The 24,351-nt window shown below is 41.0% G+C and overlaps 1 protein-coding gene across 3 annotated transcripts in view; it reads left to right on the top strand.

Annotated features, from left to right (window-relative positions):
• The window catches only part of lrfn5a (leucine rich repeat and fibronectin type III domain containing 5a), a 186,510-nt gene extending 168,343 nt beyond the window's left edge, over nucleotides 1-18,167 (top strand). For all 3 annotated transcript variants that reach the window (XM_047345797.1, XM_047345795.1, XM_047345796.1), the window contains 2 exons: nucleotides 11,259-11,532; nucleotides 16,206-18,167. In XM_047345797.1, the coding sequence (XP_047201753.1) occupies nucleotides 11,259-11,532; nucleotides 16,206-17,138 (1,207 nt within the window). In that variant the 3' untranslated portion in view covers nucleotides 17,139-18,167. The remainder of the gene's footprint in view (nucleotides 1-11,258; nucleotides 11,533-16,205) is intronic.
• Nucleotides 18,168-24,351: the final 6,184 nt, after the last annotated feature.

Raw genomic sequence — 24,351 nt, 5'->3', positions numbered from 1 at the left:
TTTTTGGCCATCATACAAAGCCAAACTGCATACCAGCACAAACATCTCATCCTAACTGTAAAGCTAAGTGGTGAAATCGTTTGGATTTGGGCTTGCTTCACAGTCACTGGACCTGGGCATCCTGCAGTACCAGACTCAGACCAGTTGTCAGGCAGCTAAACCTAGGCAAAAACTCAGTGATTTCAAAGGTCATCTTGTAAAGTCATAAAATACACAATAAAGTCACTGAAATTGACTTTAGGTTTGACATTGACCTGACCTCAACCTGGATAAGCAGCTTTGGATCAAACTTCAACAAGCTGTGGATAAAGGAAGCCCATGTATTTCTACGTCTATGGAAGTTTAAAAAAGGAATAGTTTAAATAAAAACTTATTATTAAAATTATTATCAATAAAACCTGATCAGAATTCTGTAAAGCTTTAACCTAACAACACCTATCAATAAATTTCACTTTTAGAGCGATATGAAACACAGAAGAACAGCACTAAAAATACTTCTTTCAGCCTTCCTGACCAGCACACTCATTAACTGTTTATATTAGAAGTATAGATAATAACAGCCGGATGGACAGACAGATAAGAGTATTAGCTTTCATTGTCATGTCATACCCAGCGAAATTCAGGTGCTACTCCCTTATTGCACTAAAATTAAGAAAAAAGTAATATAAATCAATTAGTAATGAATAACAATGATAATGAAAAAACAGAAACAAAACAAACAACCTTAAAAACACGCATGCATGTATACAGTATATGCATTTATGTGTCTGTATGTGTTGATTACTTATTGTACTTATTACGTATTGTTAACTGATGGGGAAAATATTAAATCTTTAGGTTCTGGCTGGTTTGCTCCGGTCAGGAAATTTCTGCTAGGTGTTTTTGTTTAACTAGTGAGTCATAGAATAGACTTTCATATAAGTTTTTATTTTTTTTGTTTGTTTTGTTTTTGGTGTAATTTTAGAACTTTTCTTTCAAAGTCTAATGAATTTCAGTTCCTTTAAGCTTGATTGTATAATTCCTTTTTTTTAGGCAAACTGTAGACACTTTTAAAAAAGGAAAAATGTCTATTGGTCATTAGACATTGAAACTAAAAGTCTGAAAGGTTTGTTTAGTTTGAAATAATCAAATAATCATAAAAAAGGTGCACCACATACATCATTAAAGGAACCCATGTAACATCCAGCTTTATCCCGATTTTGTTCAAGAAGTGAAAACTTCCTTTCTTAAAAAATATTTTCCTTTGCAACCAGCCTGAGGGTGGTGAAATATTTAATAAAATGTCTCTGAATTTCCATGAGCTTCCACCCGGTTTGCCAGACATCTTCTAACTTGGCTGTGCTGCTATGGGTGAGAGACCACAGCTTAGGTATTAGAACCTCTGATGCCTTATCACACAGCTTCAGCTCAACCAGAAAACTTAGTTTTGTTGAATCACTGACTTGAATGTTTTTTTGTTTTTTTCTTTCCTCATCTGGAGTAATGTGTTTGTGGCCTGCAGGCTTTGTCCCATGTTTAATCAAGTGAAAAACCCCGAAACAGAAGAAGCCGGCAAAATAGTTCACTGTTCACTGAATGGAGCCATTCATTTGTCTTGAAACAAAAAGCTGAGAAGGACTAAACTGAGAGTCTGGTTTTGTCCCATGCTGCAGTGAGGCAGGTTGATTACCGCACCCGTGAAGACACAAATGCAAGCCTTACACGCAGGGATGAGTGAGGGTTTTGGTTTACTACAGTATGAAGCTGCATCAATGATGAATGCTGGCAGAATGCCTGATGCATTGACAGCCACTTGGAAGATGGGGCTGTCATGAAAGGGGATGATTGCTATAATGGATTTGACGCATGCTTAGATGCATATACACTCACATATAATGTTTGCTTCAGACGGAAACAGAAACCATTATGCATACCTCGCAACACACAAGCAGACATTTTCTCTGTTGTGAAAAGAAATTGGAAACACACACTCACACATGGCTGCTTTGGGCTGAGGGCTTGGCAGAGCACAGCAGATAGATTAGTGTAATAGTCTCGACCAAGGCAATCATCTGCCCACTGTAGGGTTTGAAATACTGGCAGCAAGATCCGGCTCAGACACAAAGAATTAGGCACAATGAATGAGTCAGTTTGGATGAGTTCACAAAGCTTACAGCTCACACTATCAACAAGAAATGAAAACAAGGAAATAAAGAACTTACAAATAAAAAAAGGAAATGTTTTGACATAAAAATGTATTTTAAACATTCAGCAGGCAGGGAAGCAAAGTCCAGACTTATTGTCAGTATCTTGTTTGCTCCATTTATTGTTGTGAATAATGATGCTTAGGTCACACACTGATGAAGCCAGCCATTATGCAATGACTTTCACTGGTCAGACTTTTGTATAGATTGGAAACAGTCTAATTTGGTCTGTGTGCGACAGGCAGACTCATGCAGCTAATAGTTTCTTGGAGGGAAACATTTCTGAAATATTGGAATTTATTCATGTGAATGTATTGGAGAAAGCAGCTAAAGCAAACCATGAAGAGCTGTGCATAACTGCTGCCTGTCTAGATTTCCAGCTTCACCTTTGTGATCCATGACTGTAGCAACATTTCCTGTGACCATCTGAAATTGGCCTCCTTTTGTCTCCATTTTACATGAAACAACATGCTGTTGTTTAAGAGGGTTGTTGAGCATTTATAATCTGTCTGGATGAACGATGGCTGGAAAAGGTGCTGTTCTAGTGTCTGGTTTCTATGTCATCACTGCTCATTTTCTCTGTAGTTGTTAGTTGTAAAAATAATCCCATGCAATAGGCTATTTATGTTTGATGAGATACATTTTAGTAATTTCTCATTTGTTCTCCAGCTTAAACATGTGCTGATTTGGTTTGAATTGCAGGAGGCATTCATGATTTCCCCCAAGCCAGTGGGGGAATCTCTGGGTACTCTGGTTTCCTCCTACACTCAAAGACACAAGTTTCCTTTGACTTCAAAATGTGCTTGGATGTGATAGATAGGGTTAACCCTTTGATACTTGAAGACCCCTACAACAGGCATCAGGTTCCTGTAACTTTTAAAATAAATACAGTTTTTGTACTTTGTTGGCCACAACATTGTAAATGTTCAATTTTAGTCGAGATTTCTTTTAAATAATGCATATTCCAGCTTAGCAGTTCAAGTCAGAAGTTGAATCACATTAAGAGAACAGAGAGCCAGATATTGTGGATTCATTCCTTTCAAGGTCTGTTTAAAAACACTTCTTTTAATATTTGTTTTTTAAGAAGCCCACATTTTACCCCGGATACATTTACTAAGAGAATGCAAACTATTTGTCAACCTGGACTTGTATGAGATTTATTTCTGGAAAATATTACAGTAATTGCTAGTTTAGATGGGACCGATGCCCTGACCTGCTAGTGGAGAAGAAAAATAAGATGTTTCTTAGGTTCTTTTATTTTGTTCAGCCCTGAAAGGCAAGTTAAAAATGTTTTATGAACTCAAACCTAATCTCTTTTAAGCATTGGTATTATTTGTCACCAGGTTAAGTCATTTATGGACAGCACAGCAAAAAAAAAAAAATCATTTTAGAGTAAGAATGACATTTATTTAAAAAGTTAAAAACAAGAAACATTATTCAGCATAAAATCAACTTATTACAACAAGTCAACTTCTAAAGTCATGAGAAAAACATAATTTGGTCAGACTTTGAAAACGAGTCTGTAAAGATTTTATTTTTCACTTGCCTTTCAGGGAATCTGTAACATAGCAATAAACAAAAACCTTTCACTACTCTAATCACAGCTGTGGTGACACTGCTATGATTTATGTCCATGGCAATCCCGTCCTTCTGCTCCCAAAAATTTAAGATATGATTATTTATCTTCCTTTTTTTTTTGAGAAAACTAGGTTTCTCCATAGGTTGCACAATTCCAAACTGTGTTTTATACAATCAGAGATCATTGTAGAATAATTCAGTCCAGGTTTATCTGGAGTTGATAGCATTCCAGTTTCCTGCCTGTTTGAAAGTCGGACATATGGGCACTATTACAACACTGACAATGACAGTAACTCTGTTCTACATGGTATTTTGGGCATGGAACAGCGTTAAAACATCTCGTCTTATAAACACTAAAAAGTAGTATGTGTACTACTGACTAAATGTTACATAGATAATGAAGAACTGATGGTCATAGAAAATGTTATTCACTGTTGATGTGATGAGCAGCCATCTTGAAAGCCTAACTGAGGGTAGTTGGAGTTGCAGTTAATCTGCAATTTCACTATTCAATACACATAATCTACAATACCGGATAGAGTTTAATAAACCCATTAACTGCACCAACAGACACTAAAAAGCCACTAGGTTCTCCAACAAGCACCACTTTTAAACAGAGTTACATCTAGTGTGACATCAGGAGAGGTTATTCAACTCTGTGCTGCCTTTTATTTGCACAATTTTAAACCCAAGTTAATTGAAACCAACACTTAATATTTGTTTTTGTCTTGTTCTGATAACTAGACAAATATGTTCGTTTTTAACATGTTTTATTTTGCAACATGATAGCACAGAGCTTTGCTTAACAACTTATATTTACAGGGGTTGGAAAATGAAACTGAAACACCTGTCATTTTAGTGTGGGAGGTTTTATGGCTAAATATGACCAGCCTGGTAGCCAGTCTTCATTGATTGCACATTGCACCAGTAAGAGCAGAGTGTGAAGGTTCAATTAGCAGGGTAAGAGCACAGTTTTGCTCAAAATATTGAAATGCACACAACATTATGGGTGACATACCAGAGTTCAAAAGAGGACAAATTGTTGGTGCACCTCTTGCTGGCGCATCTGTGACCAAGACAGCAAGTCTTTGTGATGTATCAAGAGCCACGGTATCCAGGGTAATGTCAGCATACCACCAAGAAGGACCAACCACATCCAACAGGATTAACTGTGGATGCAAGAGGAAGCTGTCTGAAAGGGATGTTCGGGTGCTAACCCGGATTGTATCCAAAAAACATAAAACCACGGCTGCCCAAATCACAGCAGAATTAAATGTGCACCTCAACTCTCCTGTTTCCACCAGAACTGTCCGTCGGGATCTCCACAGGGTCAATATACACGGCCGGGCTGCTATAGCCAAACCTTTGGTCACTCATGCCAATGCCAAACGTCGGTTTCAATGGTGCAAGGAGTGCAAATCTTGGGCTGTGGACAATGTGAAACATGTATTGTTCTCTGATGAGTCCACCTTTACTGTTTTCCCCACATCCGGGAGAGTTACGGTGTGGAGAAGCCCCAAAGAAGCGTACCACCCAGACTGTTGCATGCCCAGAGTGAAGCATGGAGGTGGATCAGTGATGATTTGGGCTGCCATATCATGGCATTCCCTTGGCCCAATACTTGTGCTAGATGGGCGTGTCACTGCCAAGGACTACCGAACCATTCTTGAGGACCATGTGCATCCAATGGTTCAAACATTGTATCCTGAAGGCGGTGCACCAATACACACAGCAAGACTGGTGAAAGATTGGTTTGATGAACATGAAAGTGAAGTTGAACATCTCCCATGGCCTGCACAGTCACCAGATCTAAATATTAGTGAGCCACTTTGGGGTGTTTTGGAGGAGCGAGTCAGGAAACGTTTTCCTCCACCATTATCACGTAGTGACCTGGCCACTATCCTGCAAGAAGAATGGCTTAAATTGACAAATTGAGGCTGTATTGGCCGCAAAAGGAGGCCCTACACCATATTAATATTATTGTGGTCTAAAACCAGGTGTTTCAGTTTCATTGTCCAACCCCTGTATGTCTCTGTTTCCCTATGCTTTTTTTAAAGCCTATAGAAGCAAAGCAGAAAAAAAGATTTTAGATTCAATGTATCCATCAACATAATATTCACAAGTTATTTTTTTTTGTATACTTTTTGATGCATATCCAAGAGATTTGACATTTTAATGAGCCAGTAAACACTGGTGCCTGAAAAGATGAACCTGGAGTGTGCAGGCCTCACAGAGGTATAAATCCGCAAAGAGAAAAATGCTTCACATTACTTAATCCTGACTAATGTGACAATACCACACTCATAATTACACCCAAATGAAGCCCAGAGCCAGAGCAGTATTGGCGAGATTAATCTCTGTCTGTACATGCAAGTTGTATACAAATGTGACCACTTGAGTATAAGCTTGTAGGAGTTAGTAACATAGGCTCCTGCCATTAACCTGCAGTCTTCAATGTCACTTTAAATGTGCCAAGTTAAATCCGTGTGTATGTTTAGCTCAGGTTTCTTGTTATGGTGATTAAAACATCAAGTAAGGAAGACAACAGAAGACTCATGGTCATCTAACATTTACATGGTCCTATTAGCATTCATGTGGTTGTGTGGACACACACACATGCACACACACACACACACACACACACACTATCTTGTTTTGCTACATGTAGTGAGGACCATCTGTTGACTCCCATTGACTTCCATTGATTTTCAGTCATTTTCAACCCTTTCTATGCTCTAACCCTGACAATAACCCTAAACCTAACTATTACCAGTGCATGCCTAACCCTAACCTTAACCTAAACTCAATGCACACCTTAGTCCTAAACCTAACCGTTAGCAAAATAGGTCGTGAGGACAGGACAGACTGAATGATGGCAGTGTAGAAGATAACCAACAGCTCCAGTGGAAGGTTGAACTTCTTGAGTTGCCTCAGGAAGTACAGTCTCTGCTGGGCCTTCTTTCGAACAGTGTCTATGTGTGAAGACCATCTCAGGTCCTCAGAGATGGTGGTTCCTAAGAACCTGAAGTGGTCCACAGCCGATACAGTGTTGTTGAGGATGGTGAGGGGGGTGTATGGGGGTGGTGTTCTCCGAAAGTCCACCACCATTTCCACAGTCTTGAGTGGGTTCAGTTCAAGGCAGTTCTGACTGCACCAGTGGACCAGCCGATCCACCTGCTGTCTGTATGCAGACCCATCACCGTCCTGGATCAGTCCAATGACAGTGGTGTCATCTGCAAACTTAAGGAGTTTCACGGACGAGTCCGATGAGGTGCAGTTATTTGTGTACAGGGAGAAGAGGAGTGGGGATAGAACACACCCCTGGGGGGCACCAGTACTTATTGATCTGGATCGTGAGAAGATGCTCCCCAGTCTCACTTGCTGCTGTCGGTCTGTCAGGAAGCTGTTGATCCACTGACAGGTGGAGGCTGGGACGTTGAGCTGTGTGAGCTTCTGGTGGAGGATGTCTGGTATGATGGTGTTGAAGGCCGAGCTGAAGTCTACAAACAGGATCCTGGTGTACGTCTCTGGGTGGTTGAGGTGTTGCAGGATGAAGTGTAGACCTAAGTTAACAGCATCATCTGCCGACCTGTTTGCTCGGTAAGCAAACTGCAGGAGGTCCAGCAGGGGGCCTGTGAAGTCTTTCAGGTGCTTCAACACCAGCCGCTCAAAGGATTTCATGACCACAGACGTCATGGCTACAGGCCTGTAGTTATTTAATCCTACGATGGTGGGTTTCTTGGGAAGCGGGATGATGGTGGATCGTTTGAGGCAGGAGGGGACCTCACATTTCTCCAGTGACTTGTTGAAGATCCTTGTGAAGATCGGAGCAAGTTGATGTGTGCAGGCTTTCAGACATGATGGGGAGATGTTATCAGGTCCTCCAGCTTTCTTTGTTTTCATGCGCTGAAAGAGCCTGTTTACCTCTTCCTCGGAGATCTTTAGTGCAGGCAGAGGATCTGATGGTGGGGGGTTGGTTGCTTTATGGGAGGAATTTGTTCCTGAATGGGATGTAGAGGGGATGATTTGAGGTGTGAATGGCTTCTTGTCATGTCTGCAGTAGAAGCCATTCAGACGGTTGGCCAGGAGACAACTCTGTTCAGAATGGGTGGAGGGGCTCTTGTAGGCAGTCAGGTTTCTCAGACCAGTCCATACAGCTGAAGTGTCACCAGTAGAAAGGCTGTTCTTAAGCTTCTCACTATAATTTGATGGTGAAATTGGGAAAATGGTTCTCACTGTGATGCCAAGACAGGAACACACACACACACAAACACACACACACACACACACACACACACACATACTTCCAGGATTATGCTGTTCAGTTGAGGGCACAGTGACCTACTGCTATATTTATCCTGGAGCTCTTAATACTAACCATTAAACCCTAACATGTCTCCTAACCTTCGTTTAGCTCAAACTCTAAACCAGATGCTTTACCCTGGCCGTGGGAGCCCTCTGCTCCTCTCAGGACACACTGAGGCCAGGAGCTGTGAACTAGCTGCCCTGTTTGGATTTAATGAGGAATTTGATTAGCAATTTAATGAGGAAGTTTCAGAAAGCTGACAGGCCAGGTCAGAAAGAATGAAGGACATAAAAGTGAGACCTCAAGTCATTGTGACAAACAATACCCAACTTAAACTCAGACTGCTATAATTAATAACAGTTTTTACAAAATAGCACACATGTGAGTGCACTGTTTTTGTAGATTTTTAAGTTGTGTAAAGAGTTTTTGCAAGAAAAATAAAAAATAAAATAACTGGCTAAATTATGTCTTTAAAAAACATAGATTGCTTAAATTTGATTTTGCTTGAGTTTTTTGAAATTAGCTTTGTTTTGCAGTCTCATGAACCGTTATCGTGTTTTACCTACTGGTTAACTGTGATACTGCAAATACAATGCAACACACTGTATCGTTATAGAGATACATATATAATGGGGAACTTCGATCAGTCATCTGTAGTATTACGCACATGAGAAAATGAATTAGAATCTCTGAAACACAGAGTCTTGTCACATCTTCAAAGTATGCATGTAGCTTTTGATATGCTACTTTAAATAGTGCTTGTATACTGGGATCAATGGGGTGGAATTCACAATGTTCTGTTGCATCATGACTGAGTATACAGGTCCTTCTCAAAATATTAGCATATTGTGATAAAGTTCATTATTTTACATAATGTCATGATGAAAATTTAACATTCATATATTTTAGATTCATTGCACACTAACTGAAATATTTCAGGTCTTTTATTGTCTTAATACGGATGATTTTGGCATACAGCTCATGAAAACCCAAAATTCCTATCTCACAAAATTAGCATATCATTAAAAGGGTCTCTAAACGAGCTATGAACCTAATCATCTGAATCAACGAGTTAACTCTAAACACCTGCAAAAGATTCCTGAGGCCTTTAAAACTCCCAGCCTGGTTCATCACTCAAAACCCCAATCATGGGTAAGACTGCCGACGTGACTGCTGTCCAGAAGGCCACTATTGACACCCTCAAGCAAGAGGGTAAGACACAGAAAGACATTTCTGAACGAATAGGCTGTTCCCAGAGTGCTGTATCAAGGCACCTCAGTGGGAAGTCTGTGGGAAGGAAAAAGTGTGGCAGAAAACGCTGCACAACAAGAAGAGGTGACCGGACCCTGAGGAAGATTGTGGAGAAGGGCCGATTCCAGTCCTTGGGGGACCTGCGGAAGCAGTGGACTGAGTCTGGAGTAGAAACATCCAGAGCCACCACTGCACAGGCGTGTGCAGGAAATGGGCTACATGTGCCGCATTCCCCAGGTCAAGCCACTTTTGAACTAGAAACAGCGGCAGAAGTGCCTGACCTGGGCTACAGAGAAGCAGCACTGGACTGTTGCTCAGTGGTCCAAAGTACTTTTTTCGGATGAAAGCAAATTCTGCATTTCATTCGGAAATCAAGGTGCCAGAGTCTGGAGGAAGACTGGGGAGAAGGAAATGCCAAAATGCCAGAAGTCCAGTGTCAAGTACCCACAGTCAGTGATGGTCTGGGGTGCCGTGTCAGCTGCTGGTGTTGGTCCACTGTGTTTTATCAAGGGCAGGGTCAATGCAGCTAGCTATCAGGAGATTTTGGAGCACTTCATGCTTCCATCTGCTGAAAAGCTTTATGGAGATGAATATTTCATTTTTCAGCACGACCTGGCACCTGCTCACAGTGCCAAAACCACTGGTAAATGGTTTACTGACCATGGTATCACTGTGCTCAATTGGCCTGCCAACTCTCCTGACCTGAACCCCATAGAGAATCTGTGGGATATTGTGAAGAGAACGTTGAGAGACTCAAGACCCAACACTCTGGATGAGCTAAAGGCCGCTATCGAAGCATCCTGGGCCTCCATAAGACCTCAGCAGTGCCACAGGCTGATTGCCTCCATGCCACGCCGCACTGAAGCAGTCATTTCTGCAAAAGGATTCCTGACCAAGTATTGAGTGCATAACTGTACATGATTATTTGAAGGTTGACGTTTTTTATATTAAAAACACTTTTCTTTTATTGGTCGGATGAAATATGCTAATTTTGTGAGATAGGAATTTTGGGTTTTCATGAGCTGTATGCCAAAATCATCCATATTAAGACAATAAAAGATGTGAAATATTTCAGTTAGTGTGCAATGAATCTAAAATATATGAATGTTAAATTTTCATCATGACATTATGGAAAATAATTAACTTTATCACAATATGCTAATATTTTGAGAAGGACCTGTATTACCTTTTGTGATGTAACATCTTGTTTTTAATATTAATTAAAACAATTTTAATGCAGTGTCACTTAAAAAGTTAGAAATTACTTGCCAAATTAAACAGACAGAAAGTGAAATGACAAGTTTTACTTTTAGTTTTAGTTTCAATCATTCTGGATCATAGGTCTTCAATGATGAGGCAACACCTCTTGTGGGTCCCAGACTGAAAGACCCCTGTCCTAGATCCTGATGTAGTGAAACATTGCTGGTTCATGAAGTGGTCAGCTTGTGTACGATATATTGGTAAATGCATAGTAAGATGATCTGGAACAGTTATTTTCCTATGGACTCCTGTCTTCCTAAAACAATAAAACAAAAGCCAGATACTCTTTGTGATGGGGATATAAGAAACATTTGACTTTCTAAGTCAGATTTTAGACTTTAGGGGGCATTCCAGTTTATTTATGTAGTGTAGCACAAATTGAAAAAACATATTTCTGACTGGTGTGGTTCAGAAGCAAGCACAAACACCCGTGGATGATCAAGTGAATTTTTGGTTGGCTTTTAACAAAGGTCTTCCTTCTGTAAATGTATTGATGTGCTCATATTTATGATATTTGTATAGGTGGACAGTTAGTTCCCTCTTAGTAAACATTGAAAATCATTGTGAAGTATAGGTGTCACTCTTGATTTTAATAAAAAAAAGATTTTAAAATGCATTTCTGGATGTGTTGAAATGAACTGTGTTTTTCGCCTTCTCTGCCCAAACTCTCTTTGCTACAGAATGATTCCTCCGTCAAGCAAGAACTTTTTGGTCAATAACCTGGCAGCGGGGACTCCGTATGACCTTTGTGTACTGGCAATCTATGATGATGTCATTACGTCCCTGACAGCAACACGAGTGGTGGGCTGTGTGCAGTTCACCACCGAGTCAGAGTACATGAGGTGTCACTTTATGCAGTCCCAGTTCCTCGGTGGAACAATGATCATCATCATCGGAGGGATAATAGTGGCCTCGGTGCTCATTTTCATCATAATCCTGATGATACGTTACAAGGTGGGTGTCTTTCGCTCCTTTTCTAAGAAAATAAAAACTTCATTTGAAACATGACAAGAAATTAAATCATGATATATTCAAAGATGAAAATGATTAAATGTATATACATGGAGCCTACACTGGACACTAGTTATCACTTATATTTGATCACCCTACGACTTTGCAAGTTCCTCCACTCAGAAATCATGGAGGGGTCTGAAATTTTCATCTTAGGTGCATGTCCACTCTGAGAGACATAATCTAAAAAAACAAAATCCAGAAATCACAATGTATAATTTTTTTAATAATTTATTTGTGTGTTACTGCTGCAAATAAGTACTTCAACATCAGCAAAAATTCTGGCCCTCAAAGACCTGTTAGTCTGCCGCTAAAAAGTCCACCTCCACTCAACTTATTAACATAAATTAGAAGCACCTGTTTGAAGTCGTTAGCTGCATAAAGACACCTGTCCACCCCACACAATGGGTAAGACTTTAACTACTAACATGGCTAACACCAAAGAGCTGTCACCAGAGACACCAGAGACAAAATTGTAGATCTCCACAAGGCTGGAAAGGGCTACGGAGCAATTGCCAAGCAGCTTGGTGAAAAAAGATAAACTTTTGGAGCAATTATTAGAAAATGGAAGAAGCTAAACATGACTGTCAATCTCCCTCGGACTAGGGCTCCATGCAAGATCTCACCTCGTGGCGTATCAATGATCCTAAGAAAGCTGAGGAATCAGCCCAGAACTACACGGGAGGGCTGCTAAATGACCTGAAGAGAGCTGGAACCACTGTTTCCAAGGTTACTGTGGGTAATAGACTAAGACGTCATAGTTTAAAGTCATGCATGGCACGGAAGGTTCCCCTGCTTAAATCAGCACACATCCAGGCCCGTCTTAAGTTTGCCCATGACCATTTGGATGATCCAGAGGCATCATGGGAGAAAGTTCTGTGGTCAGATGAGACCAAAATAGAACTTTTTGGTCTTAATTCCACTCGCTGTGTTTGCAGGACGAAGAATGATGAGTACCATCCCAAAAACACCATCCCTACTATGAAACATGGGGGTGGAAGCATCACGCTTTGGGGGTGTTTTTCTGCACATGGGACAGGACGACTGCACTGTATTAAGGAGAGGATAACTGGGCCCCTGTATTGCAAGATTTTGGGGAACAACCTCCTTCCCTCAGTTAGAGCATTGAAGATGGGTCGTGGCTGGGTCTTCCAACATGACAATGACCCGAAGCACACAGCCAGGATAACCAAGGAGTGGCTCCGTAAGAAGCACATCAAGGTTCTTGAGTGGCCTAGCAATTCTCCAGACCTAAACCCTATAGAAAATCTTTGGAGGGAGCTCATACTCCTTGTGTTTCAGTGACAGCCTAGAAACCTGGCTGTTCTGGAGAAGATCTGTATGGAGGAATGAGCCAAAATCCCTGCTGCAGTTTGTGCATACCTGGTGAAAAACTACAGGCAACGTTTGACCTCTTTAATTGCAAACAAAGGCTACTGTACCAAATGTTAACATTGATTTTCACAGGTGTTCAAATACTTATTTGCAGCAGTAACACACAAATAAATTATTAAAAGAAGCCTTTCAGAAGCCTGAAACTTAGAGCAATCAGCTGTTCACCGATCAAGTTCACTTCTGTTGTCTGGATAAAAAGGCTTTAGATGAAATCAGATTCTTAATCTTGAGGCACAGTCCTTCTAAGGCAAACGGGTTGATCCTCTTTCTAATGCAGTCAATCAGCTGGGCTGTGTCTCTGGTTCTCTGATTCATCTGTAATATCTCTCTGATCTTGTTCGCTGGTCTTCTGCAAGGAAACAACCAACTAGTTCCTCTATTCTTGGCCATTTTATAGAGCATTTCCACCAAACTCTTTGTGCTCATTGGCCAGTGGTTGTTGCCATGGCTGTCCCATTGGTCACCCGTGACATAAGGTGATCTTTTTTTCTGGCATTTCCCGAGTCGTGTCCATATCAGACATGCCATCATCACCTCAGTCCTGAGATGTCTGCTGGCCTCTTCTTTGACCTGCGCCCCACCTCAGTCATCAGCCTTGTGCTGTAAGCTACAGCTCTCACTTCCCCAATTCCTGAACATCTGCTCTATTCCTGTCTCACTCAACATTACACTTCCTCTTAAACAGAGGCTTTAATTCTTACGGTGCTGCTCAAACTTTTAGTTACAGCGTTTACTTCATTTACAGTTTAAACCCATTACTTAAACTTCATCCTTTTTATTCATACATCACACAACATTATTTCTTTCATATATAGCTGATTGAGAATTTCTAAACCTTAATAATTATCAGTTCTCAATCATATTTCAGTCATATGTGTTTTAACTAGAAAATCAAAGATTACTAATTTCATTTAATACTTGTTGAAAATGGAAAATCATCATACATTATTCCCTTGGTTACACTTCTTGGTTATACTTCTGCAAAAGATAAGACAGTTAATATGTGACTGTACACAGGCCCCTCCAGTTTCTCAGTTCTAGAATCGGAACTGCCAGTTCTGCCTGCCGCTGCCACAAATTGAGCTCGGGCCCGCTGCAATTCAATCAATTTCTTGGCACGTTGGCAATGTAATGCAATGCAGACGTGCACAGTGCCCCCTACCGGACAAGATGGGTAGCTCGGTCAGCAGGGAGCTGAGGAAGAGCGGCTGCTGACGTCACTCTGCTGCGTCCTCCGCTCGGAATGCTTTTTCGTTTTTGAGTTCTGGGCAGTACTTTGCGGGCAGACCACAAAAACAAAAACGCAATGTCTGCTTTGTTTTCTTTTTGATTATGGCATAAAATGTGCAGTTGTGAAGAAGAAAATGCAAATAGGATGATTGATTATTAATTTTATTTATGGGTCAAATAATGCAGCCACATGCTTTTTCATTTTCAAATTTTACATTTCAAATTGAATTTTGGTATCTATTTGCTGGGGTACATTTTGAAAAATAAATCTCAAATGTCTTTTTCTTTTTCATTTTAAGTAAGTGAAAGAATGAGCAGTCTTGAAGAAGAAAATTAAAATGCAAATAGGATTATTGATTATTAATTTAATTTATGAGTCAAACAATGCAGCCACATTTTTAAAATGAAAAAGCATTTCTGAAAATGCTTTTTCATTTGAAATATGCCAACTATTTGCTTCGATATTAATGGTGTTTACTTAGTTATCAAGTTTAGTAAAATAATGTTTAGGTAAATATTGTTTACTGGATTGAAAACTAACAACCTTTCTGGGTAAATATTCTTTTGCAGGCAAGCAAGTGTTCTTAGCTGTTAGCAGTTAAAGCTAACAAAGAAGCTGATAGCTTAGCACCAGAATCAAACACACACCTATAAAATACCGTCAATAAAAGGGTTAAAATGCATAAGCGCGGACGGCGCATTATGATCAATCTTCTGTGTTTAAAATCACCCTTTAAATAAAGTTTGTCTTAACTTTAAAAACACACAAACACAGAACACAAAACTGAGCACGTACTGAGTAGATAGCCTGCTAGGACCAAGATAGCTGAGTTCAACACAAACAAAAACAAACTTCAGAAATGAAAAACGTGTAGATTACTTCACTCTAAATCTCTTCTATAACTCTGCCCAAACCCTAACATCGTATGTGAACCATGCTGAGGAAACATCTCCGGGCGACGACGAAGTTTGAAGAAACTCTGTGAACAAAAGGTTAGCTACAGCTAACCTCCATAGCTGTGGCTGGGCGGCTCGCTCTGTCTGCTGACCACACTGTACGTTAACTGCCGTAACCACGGTGATGCGGTGCCGTTGTCCTTGCTTGGGAAACTGCTTCACTTGGCGTCGTGCTGGGAACTCTCTGGAAACAGTTAATCTCTGTAAACCTCAGAGAGAAAACTCAAGCAACACTTGTACCTTAATTATCCCCTTTTATGAATGAATACTGGATACACAAAAAGTAATTAATTTTTACTTAACTTACTGCATATAATCAATGATTGTATGACACTCTTGGATCCAGTTTCAAGAGTTTATGTCTGTTTGCCTGCAAAGAGACATTAGCATGCTGTGTCTCTCTGTCCGGACCCCCTTGGAGGAACCCGTGTAGAAGTGATTGATTCCTTGGAAAGGTGGTGGTTTTATACAGCCATTGGCACCATGGGAAGTTTGCTGTTACCCCCAATTCCTAAGTTGTGCCGGAAGTAGGTTAATGCAATTTATTTTGAAAGTTCCAGAAAAGTCCGTACCGCATTTCCTGTTGTAACTCATGGCTGTGGGTCCCAACAGTGTTTAAGCGAGGCCCAATATTGATCTAAAATACGCATGGATGCAAGCTGCTGGCAAGACATTCCATTCAGACCATCTCAGGGACTCCACTCCTGATTTGCTGGGAGAGATTGCTCACTTAGATTTTGTTTACCTAAAGGCTTATGGCACAAGGCTTTGGAGACTTATGGATGGTCTCTAAAGTGTCTATTCACTTGCCCAATGCTCAGCATTGATTAAACAAAATTAATAAATATAAATATTTTTAATCTGTTAAAAAAAAACTAAGACCTAATCAACAATAAGCATTGAAATGTTATGAAACATACCTTGGTTGTGTTTTAATACCAGTTTAATCTTGATGCTGGAACACATTTTAGATGTATGTTATTATGAAACAATAGAAAAAAAAAACTTTTGTCTGTTCTTGTTTTTATCCTAAGGTTTGTAACCCTGGTGAAGGCGGCAAAGGCATTTCAATGTCAATGACCAATGTTCACTCACAAACCAATGGGCAGCAATCACAGGGATGCGCCGTGACTCCAAGCTCTTCTAAACATGGATCAATCGGATTGGACGACCTCTCTGCAGGCTCAACCAAAAGAAGTGGAGTGGCAGCTGCAGGAGGAGGACATGGGGAAAAGGACACCATAACTCAGTCATTTGAGTGCTCCCTACCTGATTGCTCTACAGCCACATCGGTTCTCAGCCAGAGCTGGGGTGCCCAAAGTCCAACAGCCGGGGGTGAAGACCATGAAAAAATTTGTGAACAAAAACCTCTAACTGGCATTGAGTCACCTACCACTGCCACCGGTTCCCTGCACAAGTCAAAGCGGAAGCCTGCTCCAAGGAAGCCCAGGTCTGCTTGCTCTAACGCCTCAGCAATGCCTGAAAACGGCCCCCCTGCCTCTTCTCCTAGGCCACCTTCTTCTACACCCACCTCCTCCACCGCACTGGAGAACCTCAACACTAACCGCAACAACTCCACCAGTCTCAACAAAACCCCACCGCCTCCCTTTGTTCCTTCCACGTACTCCACCTCCCTTCCCACTCCCAGCCCGGTTTCTTCCATGCGATTCAGAGAAACACCCATCCTGCGCCGGGCTCCTCGTGCCATCTCTTCTTCTGCAAAGTACCAGACTCTTCCCACCGAAGAGGGAGGCAGGAGCAGGGCGAGAAGGAGGTACTCGCTCAGTGAAGAAGGCTCAAAAACTCACTCACCCCTTCAGAGAGCAGGAGGGGCACCAAAGTTGGGGCGCATAATGCAGAACAAACGGAGCCAATCCATGAGTGGGATGTTGCTCTCAAAAGAAGAGGACGGAGATTCAAAGAGAGGGCGGTGTGAGTCTGACTGGATCTTAGAAAGCACAGTTTGAACTAAAACAAGGCAGCAACCATCAAATAAACTTTGGTTTACTCATAATTGTTTAACTGTTTGTGTAAGTGTTTGCGGTGCGTTTGGATTTGGTTTTACTTGTACAGGCCATGATAAGAGCCTGTTGGTGTCTGAATCAGTGTGTGAATTCTGACTGTTTAGGTCGTTAGTTTTCATGTTTTAATTCTCTTTTTAGGTATGTTTGGGGTGACTGGAAATGTTTTCTGGATGAAAGTTTGTGTTTTATTGTGCAATCTCTTTGATTTTTACCTATTTTTCTTTTTATTGTTCCTATTATCATGTTTCTCCACATGTTTTTTTGGCATTCAGTTTACATTTTCGTTCTCCACTTCGACATTATCCTGTGGTAAATGGATAACATGCCTTGTCTCGTAGCGTTCGAGTTGTCTTACTGGATCCACTTTATAGCACAAAAGAAAAAACAAGATGATGAGCTTGCCACGTCATTTTTGAATTCACATTCACCTTATCTGAAAATACCACAAAAGGGAATATATAAATGAAGACGAAGAAGAATCATACAAGAAGAAAAGCACACCATTTTTAACAGTCACACACTCGCACATGATATGCAGTCATTTTGTGGCAAGAGAACAGCAGTCGGTGCCTTCTTTTGCACTAACAGACCCTCCCTAACAGATACTTTAACTGGATTTATGACTTTACCACAGCTCCACAATCGAGGGCTTACGAAGAATTGGATATAACTAAAGAAGAGACGGATTTCACACATAGCCTTTCTTACCTAATGGGGAGTACAGACATTTTCTTGACGTATAAAGAAAAGACGCAACAAACAGAAAAACAGTTTAATGCAACTCTTATTAAATTGTTATTTTTAAAGGGAAGACAAAAAAGAAAACATGATTATCTTTTGAGCTTTTCACTGACATTGGTATACTTAAGCCTATGTTGGTCACAAGCTCCCAGAAAGCTACTGTACAGAAAAAGACAACATGTACTGTGTTGTTATGTTGTGTAAAATAAAAACAGCTAAAACTAAATGTAATGTTTTTCATCTGCGCTAATTTAATCTGTTTAGATTTTGGTATCATACTAGTAGTCCATTTGTCCAGTTTATATATATATATATATATATATATATATATATATATATATATATCTATCTATATACAGGGGTTGGACAATGAAACTGAAACACCTGGTTTTAGACCACAATAAATTATTGGTATGGTGTAGGGCCTCCTTTTGCGGCCAATACAGCATCATTTCATCTTGGGAATGACACAGTGGTCAGAGGGATTTTAAGCCATTTTTCTTGCAGGATAGTGGCCAGGTCACTACGTGATACTGGTGGAGGAAAACGTTTCCTGACTCGCTCCTCCAAAACACCCCAAAGTGGCTCAATAATATTTAGATCTGGTGACTGTGCAGGCCATGGGAGATGTTCAACTTCACTTTCATGTTCATCAAACCAATCTTTCACCAGTCTTGCTGTGTGTATTGGTGCATTGTCATCCTGATACACCACCTTCAGGATACAATGTTGGATGAACCATTGGATGCATATGGTCCTCAAGAATGGTTAGGTAGTCCTTGCCAGTGACGCGCCCATCTAGCACAAGTATTGGGCCAAGGGAATGCCATGATATGGCATCACAAACCATCACTGATCCACCCCCATGCTTCACTCTGGGCATGCAACAGTCTGGGTGGTACGCTTCTTTGGGGCTTCTCCACACCGTAACTCTCCCGGATGTGGGGAAAACAGTAAAAGTGGACTCATCAGAGAACAATACATGTTTCACATTGTCCACAGCCCAAGATTTGCGCTCCTTGCACCATTGAAACAGACGGCTGGCATTGGCATGAGTGACCAAAGGTTTGGCTATAGCAACCCGGCCGTGTATATTGACCCTGTGGAGCTCCTGACGGACAGTTCTGGTGGAAACAGGAGACTTGAGGTGCACATTTAATTTTGCCGTGATTTGGGCAGCCTGATTTTATGTTTTTTGGATACAATCCGGGTTAGCACCTGAACATCCCTTTCAGACAGCTTCCTCTTGCGTCCACAGTTAATCCTGTTGGATGTGGTTCATCCTTCTTGGTGGTGTGCTGACATTACCCTGGATACTGTGGCTCTTGATACATCACAAAGACTTGCTGTCTTGGTCACAGATGTGCCAGCAAGACGTGCACCAACAATTTGTCCTCTTTTGAACTCTGGTATGTCACCCATAATGTTGTGTGCATTTCAATATTCTGAGCAAAACTGTGCTCTTACCCTGCTAATTGAACCTTCACACTCTGCTCTTACTGGTGCAATGTGTAATCAATGAAGACTGGCTACCAGGCTGGTCCAATTTAGCCATGAAACCTCCCACACTAAAATGACAGGTGTTTCAGTTTCATTGTCCAACCCCTGTATACCACAGTTCAAAAGAGGACAAATTGTTGGTGCACGTCTTGCTGGCGCATCTGTGACCAAGACAGCAAGTCTTTGTGATGTATCAAGAGCCACGGTTTCCAGGGTAATGTCAGCATACCACCAAGAAGGACCAACCACATCCAACAGGATTAACTGTGGACGCAAGAGGAAGCTGTCTGAAAGGGATGTTCGGGTGTTAACCTGGATTGTATCCAACAAACATAAAACCACGGCTTCCCAAATCACGGCAGAATTAAATGTGCACCTCAACTCTCCTGTTTCCACCAGAACTGTCCGTCGGGAGCTCCACAGGGTCAATATACATGGCCGGGCTGCTATAGCCAAACCTTTGGTCACTCATGCCAATGCCAAACGTCGGTTTCAATGGTGCAAAGAGCGCAAATCTTGGGCTGTGGACAATGTGAAACATGTATTGTTCTCTGATGAGTCCACCTTTACTGTTTTCCCCACATCCGAGAGAGTTACAGTGTGGAGAAGCCCCAAAGAAGCGTACCACCCAGACTGTTGCATGCCCAGAGTGAAGCATGGGGGTGGATCAGTGATAGTTTGGGCTGCCATATCTTGGCATTCCCTTGGCCCAATACTTGTGCTAGATGGGCACGTCACTGCCAAGGACTATCGAACCATTCTTGAGGACCATATGCATCCAATGGTTCATCCAACATTGTATCCTGAAGGCGGTGCCGTGTATCAGGATGACAATGCACCAATACACACAGCAAGGCTGGTGAAAGATTGGTTTGATGAACATGAAAGTGAAGTTGAACATCTCCCATGGCCTGCACAGTCACCAGATCTAAATATTATTGAGCCACTTTGGGATGTTTTGGAGGAGCGAGTCAGGAAACGTTTTCCTCCACCAGTATCACGTAGTGACCTGGCCACTATCCTGCAAGACGAGTGGCTTAAAATCCCTCTGACCACTGCGCAGGACTTGTATAAGTAAAAGATACTTCTGTGAAATCAAACTGTCCACTTAGGAAGCAACACTGATTGACAATCAATTTCACAGTTGTTGTTCAAATGGAAAAGACAACAGGAGGAAATCTTTGGTGATTAGCAAGACACATTCAATAAAGGAATGGTTCTGCAGGTGGGGACCACAGACCACTTCTCAGTACCGATGCTTTCTGGCTGATGTTTTGGTCACTTTTGAATGTTGGTGGTGCTTTCACACTCGTGGTAGCATGAGACGGACTCTACAACCCACACAAGTGGCTCAGGTAGTGCAGCTCATCCAGGATGGCACATCAATGCGAGCTGTGTCAAGAAGGTATGCTGCATAGAGCATAGAGTCCAGAGCCTGGAGGCGCAACCAGGAGACAGGCCAGTACACCAGGAGACGTGGAGGAGGCCGTAGGAGGGCAACAACGTGACAGACATGACAGAGTCTGGAGACACTGTAGAGAGTGATCTGCTGCCTACAACATCCTTCAGTATGGCTGGTTTGGCAGTGGGTCAGTAATGGTGTGGGGTGGCATTTCTTTGGAGGGCCGCATGGCCCAGGCATTGTAGGGAGGTCATACAGGCACCTGGAGGCCACACACAATACCGAGCCTCATTTTGACTTGTTTTAAGGACATTACATCAAAGTTGATCCAACTTTGATGTAATGTCCTTACAGCCTCTAGTGTGTTTTTCCACTTTAATTGTGTGTGTGACTCGAAATCCAGGCCTCCATTGGTTAATAAATTTGATTTCCATTGATGATTTTTATGTGATTTTGTTGTCAGCACATACAACTTTGTACAGAACAAAGTATTTAATGACAATATTTCATTCATTCAGATCTAGGATGTGTTATTTGAGTTTTCCCTTTAATTTTTTTGAGCAGTGTATATATAAACCAATCCAATCCCTAATTTTAAAATATTGCAGTGAAGTTCAGGTTATAATCCCTCATAGTGAGCAAGCATGTTGCAACAGTGGAAAGGAACAACTCTTTTTCAGCAGAAAGAAACACAGAGACCCTGCAGAACCTGGATCAGGACTTCACAAAATTAGCATCTCTCCTCTTCAGAAACATGTGTCTTAATGCAGACGATTAGAGTTTGTTTGTTGATTCTGAACAACAATTACAGTTAATAGAACAATATGTTGCTCATATGTTCAGGCATCAGAGCCAATAGGAATCTATCATGTTATTCCAGCACATCCTGTTAGAAGGTGACGGGTGGGCACAGTCCAGTATGGATGAAGTCACTATCGCTTAACATCAGCACAGAAAATGTATTCACTGTGCAATTAAATCTCTGCAAATGGTTTGACATGAAACAGTTCTGACAGTCAATTCCAAATGGATGCCCTCACTTTAATTATCAGCCAAGTGCAGATTTAATGAAGTAAATTGAATTGACAGAAATGATGGTGGACAATAACTGACTTCTGAGCAAATTAAAGTGTTTATTCTGTATTTATGTAACATTTATTGGGTCAATGTATCTGTAAAGTGTTTTACCCTAAGGAGAATGTTTCTTAAAAAGAGTAAGAATCAAACCCAACACCCAAATATGTCCCCACTGCTGCCACCTGTGCCATATTGGTATCGCACCTGGGTTTTACATTTCAATAGCTGATGATACTAGCAGTCATTCTGTGAATGTGAAAACAGGAACCTGAGCCGCTGCGGAGGCATGCGAGAAGATTAGAGGGGAAACACAACACCCTCCCACAATGCTCCTTGTTTAATTTGTGTTAAGGCTCCAGTCTGAACTACACAGCTGTCCCATTTAGCCATAGAAGGAGCAAACACATCCACAAGCGTCCTTCCTCTATTGCTTCATGGTCGACACCTCCTCATCGACCTTCAAATGCCTTTCTTAAGCTGTAAATGCTTCATGGTAAGAAGCTTTATGGCACAATATCCCTCCACATATCCTTCCTCCTCATTTCCCGTCCCATTACACCTTTTTTTTCATCCTTCTGCCTCACTGCATTTCTCAATTTCTTTCACAATTGGGGATTTAGCAACTTTAGTACACTGAGACTTTGCAGTAATAGAAGAAGCTTAGAAATAATAATCTGGTATATTTGCACATAATTTATGCTAATAAAGGCCACAATTCTGAAAAATAACAGTCAGTACAGCATTGACAAAAAATGACCCACAGTTATGAGTTCAACATGACAGAGTTAGAATAAATGTAAACCAAACCAGGAGCATCATTGACTGGAAGCAGGAGAGGGTTGATGGTTCTGGAGAGAAAGAAAAAAATGCAATCCTTAAACCTAAAAATGGAGTCAACTCTGAAAACTCTAAGGTATCTAATTGGAAAAATCCAGATAATGTTGCAGGCAAAGTCCAATCTGAAGGTCACAAATTTAGGTAAAATCTACAAATGCTCACTGTGCTGAGTGTTGAGTCAGAAGCAGAGCTCCACCAGAACCCATTTTTCCAAATAATGTAGTTAATTAGAGTCAATTTATTTTTTAACAAGCAGAGGAATTACTTTTGTACATGTGCCAGAGGTGTTTGGATGGCTTGTTTCTCCTAATAAATAAAATCATTATTTGGAAAATGCCTGTTGTAAAAGCTAGTTCAGGCAGTTGGCTCGAGTTGTGCTGCCTTACACGTGACTTTCTTAAAATGGGTAGAACATATCAAGCATACCAAAACAATTTGGCCGGTCTATTTAAACTGCAACACCTCCTGCTGCTTCCTGCATTTCATACCCTGTACCTATCAGCCTTCCTGATGTCTGCTGCTGCCAGTGTTTTCTCTGTTGTCCTTAACCTCCCCACCCACCATGCTCTCCTTACTTCCTGATATGGGGGAAGACATGCTCAGGGGGTAGAGATGCGTTCATCAGAGCAGTATGGCCACAGACGACTAGATGCCAAACTCAAAACTCATTCTATATTGGCTAATAAGGATGTATTTAAAAATTTAGCTATTTGTGAGATTTCTGATTGAACTCAGGTTACCTTGATGATTTGAAACATTTAAGCTTGAGAAAACACAAATGTAGGATAAATCTGCAAAAGGCATTACTTTATCACAGCACTGTTTTTACCTTAGTCAACCAATGGAGGAAATGAAGGCACTAACAACACAGCTAACTGCTAGACTGCCTAAACCCAGATCCTGTGGTTCAGGTACAACCAAACAGCCAATGTAATTCACTGAATTAACTTCAAGGTAACCTTGCTATTGTCATTTAGTGTCAACAAGCCAAATGGACACAAAAAAAACCCCACTACATCTAAAAAAGGGCTTTGAGTTTACTCATGACAGTCATGGAGGAGTTCCTCAGATTCATTATAAGGGTTACATTTATCCTATTTTTTCACCACATTAAAAGTATGAATGTTTTCAGTCATTTTAGAGAATTTGGAGTTTAGTGATGCTGTTTTTACCTCAATAACTGAGGTGAAAAGTTTGGTTCTGAACTGAAACGCTGCTGTAAACTGAAACCTCTTAAACACACTTTAAAGCTGCATCGGAAGAATGTCATAGAAAAGTTCATTTCTTCCAGTAATTCATTACATCCAATATAAATTATTTCAGTTTCTTTCTGTTACTTTTGAGGATTCTGACTTGCGACTAATAAAAACTCAAACTTTAGTCTGTCGGAAAATTCCAGAGCATTACATCAGACCATTATAAAGGTATTATTTCTGTAAAGCATCATTCAGAAATAAATGGTCAGTTCAAGATGATAATTTGGCAGGTTTAAAGCACTATTAATACAAAGATAGTGTTGGTCCACACTGTATTACAGATACTGTTGTCAAGAGGAAGATGAGAGACCCCAGAACCAACATTGTTACTGCAACCATTTAT

This window comes from Girardinichthys multiradiatus, chromosome 19, assembly GCF_021462225.1.
Source record: "Girardinichthys multiradiatus isolate DD_20200921_A chromosome 19, DD_fGirMul_XY1, whole genome shotgun sequence".
NCBI lineage: Eukaryota > Metazoa > Chordata > Actinopteri > Cyprinodontiformes > Goodeidae > Girardinichthys > Girardinichthys multiradiatus.
The sequence above is the reverse complement of the archived record's forward strand: the minus strand, read 5'-3'. Positions and strand labels throughout refer to the sequence as shown.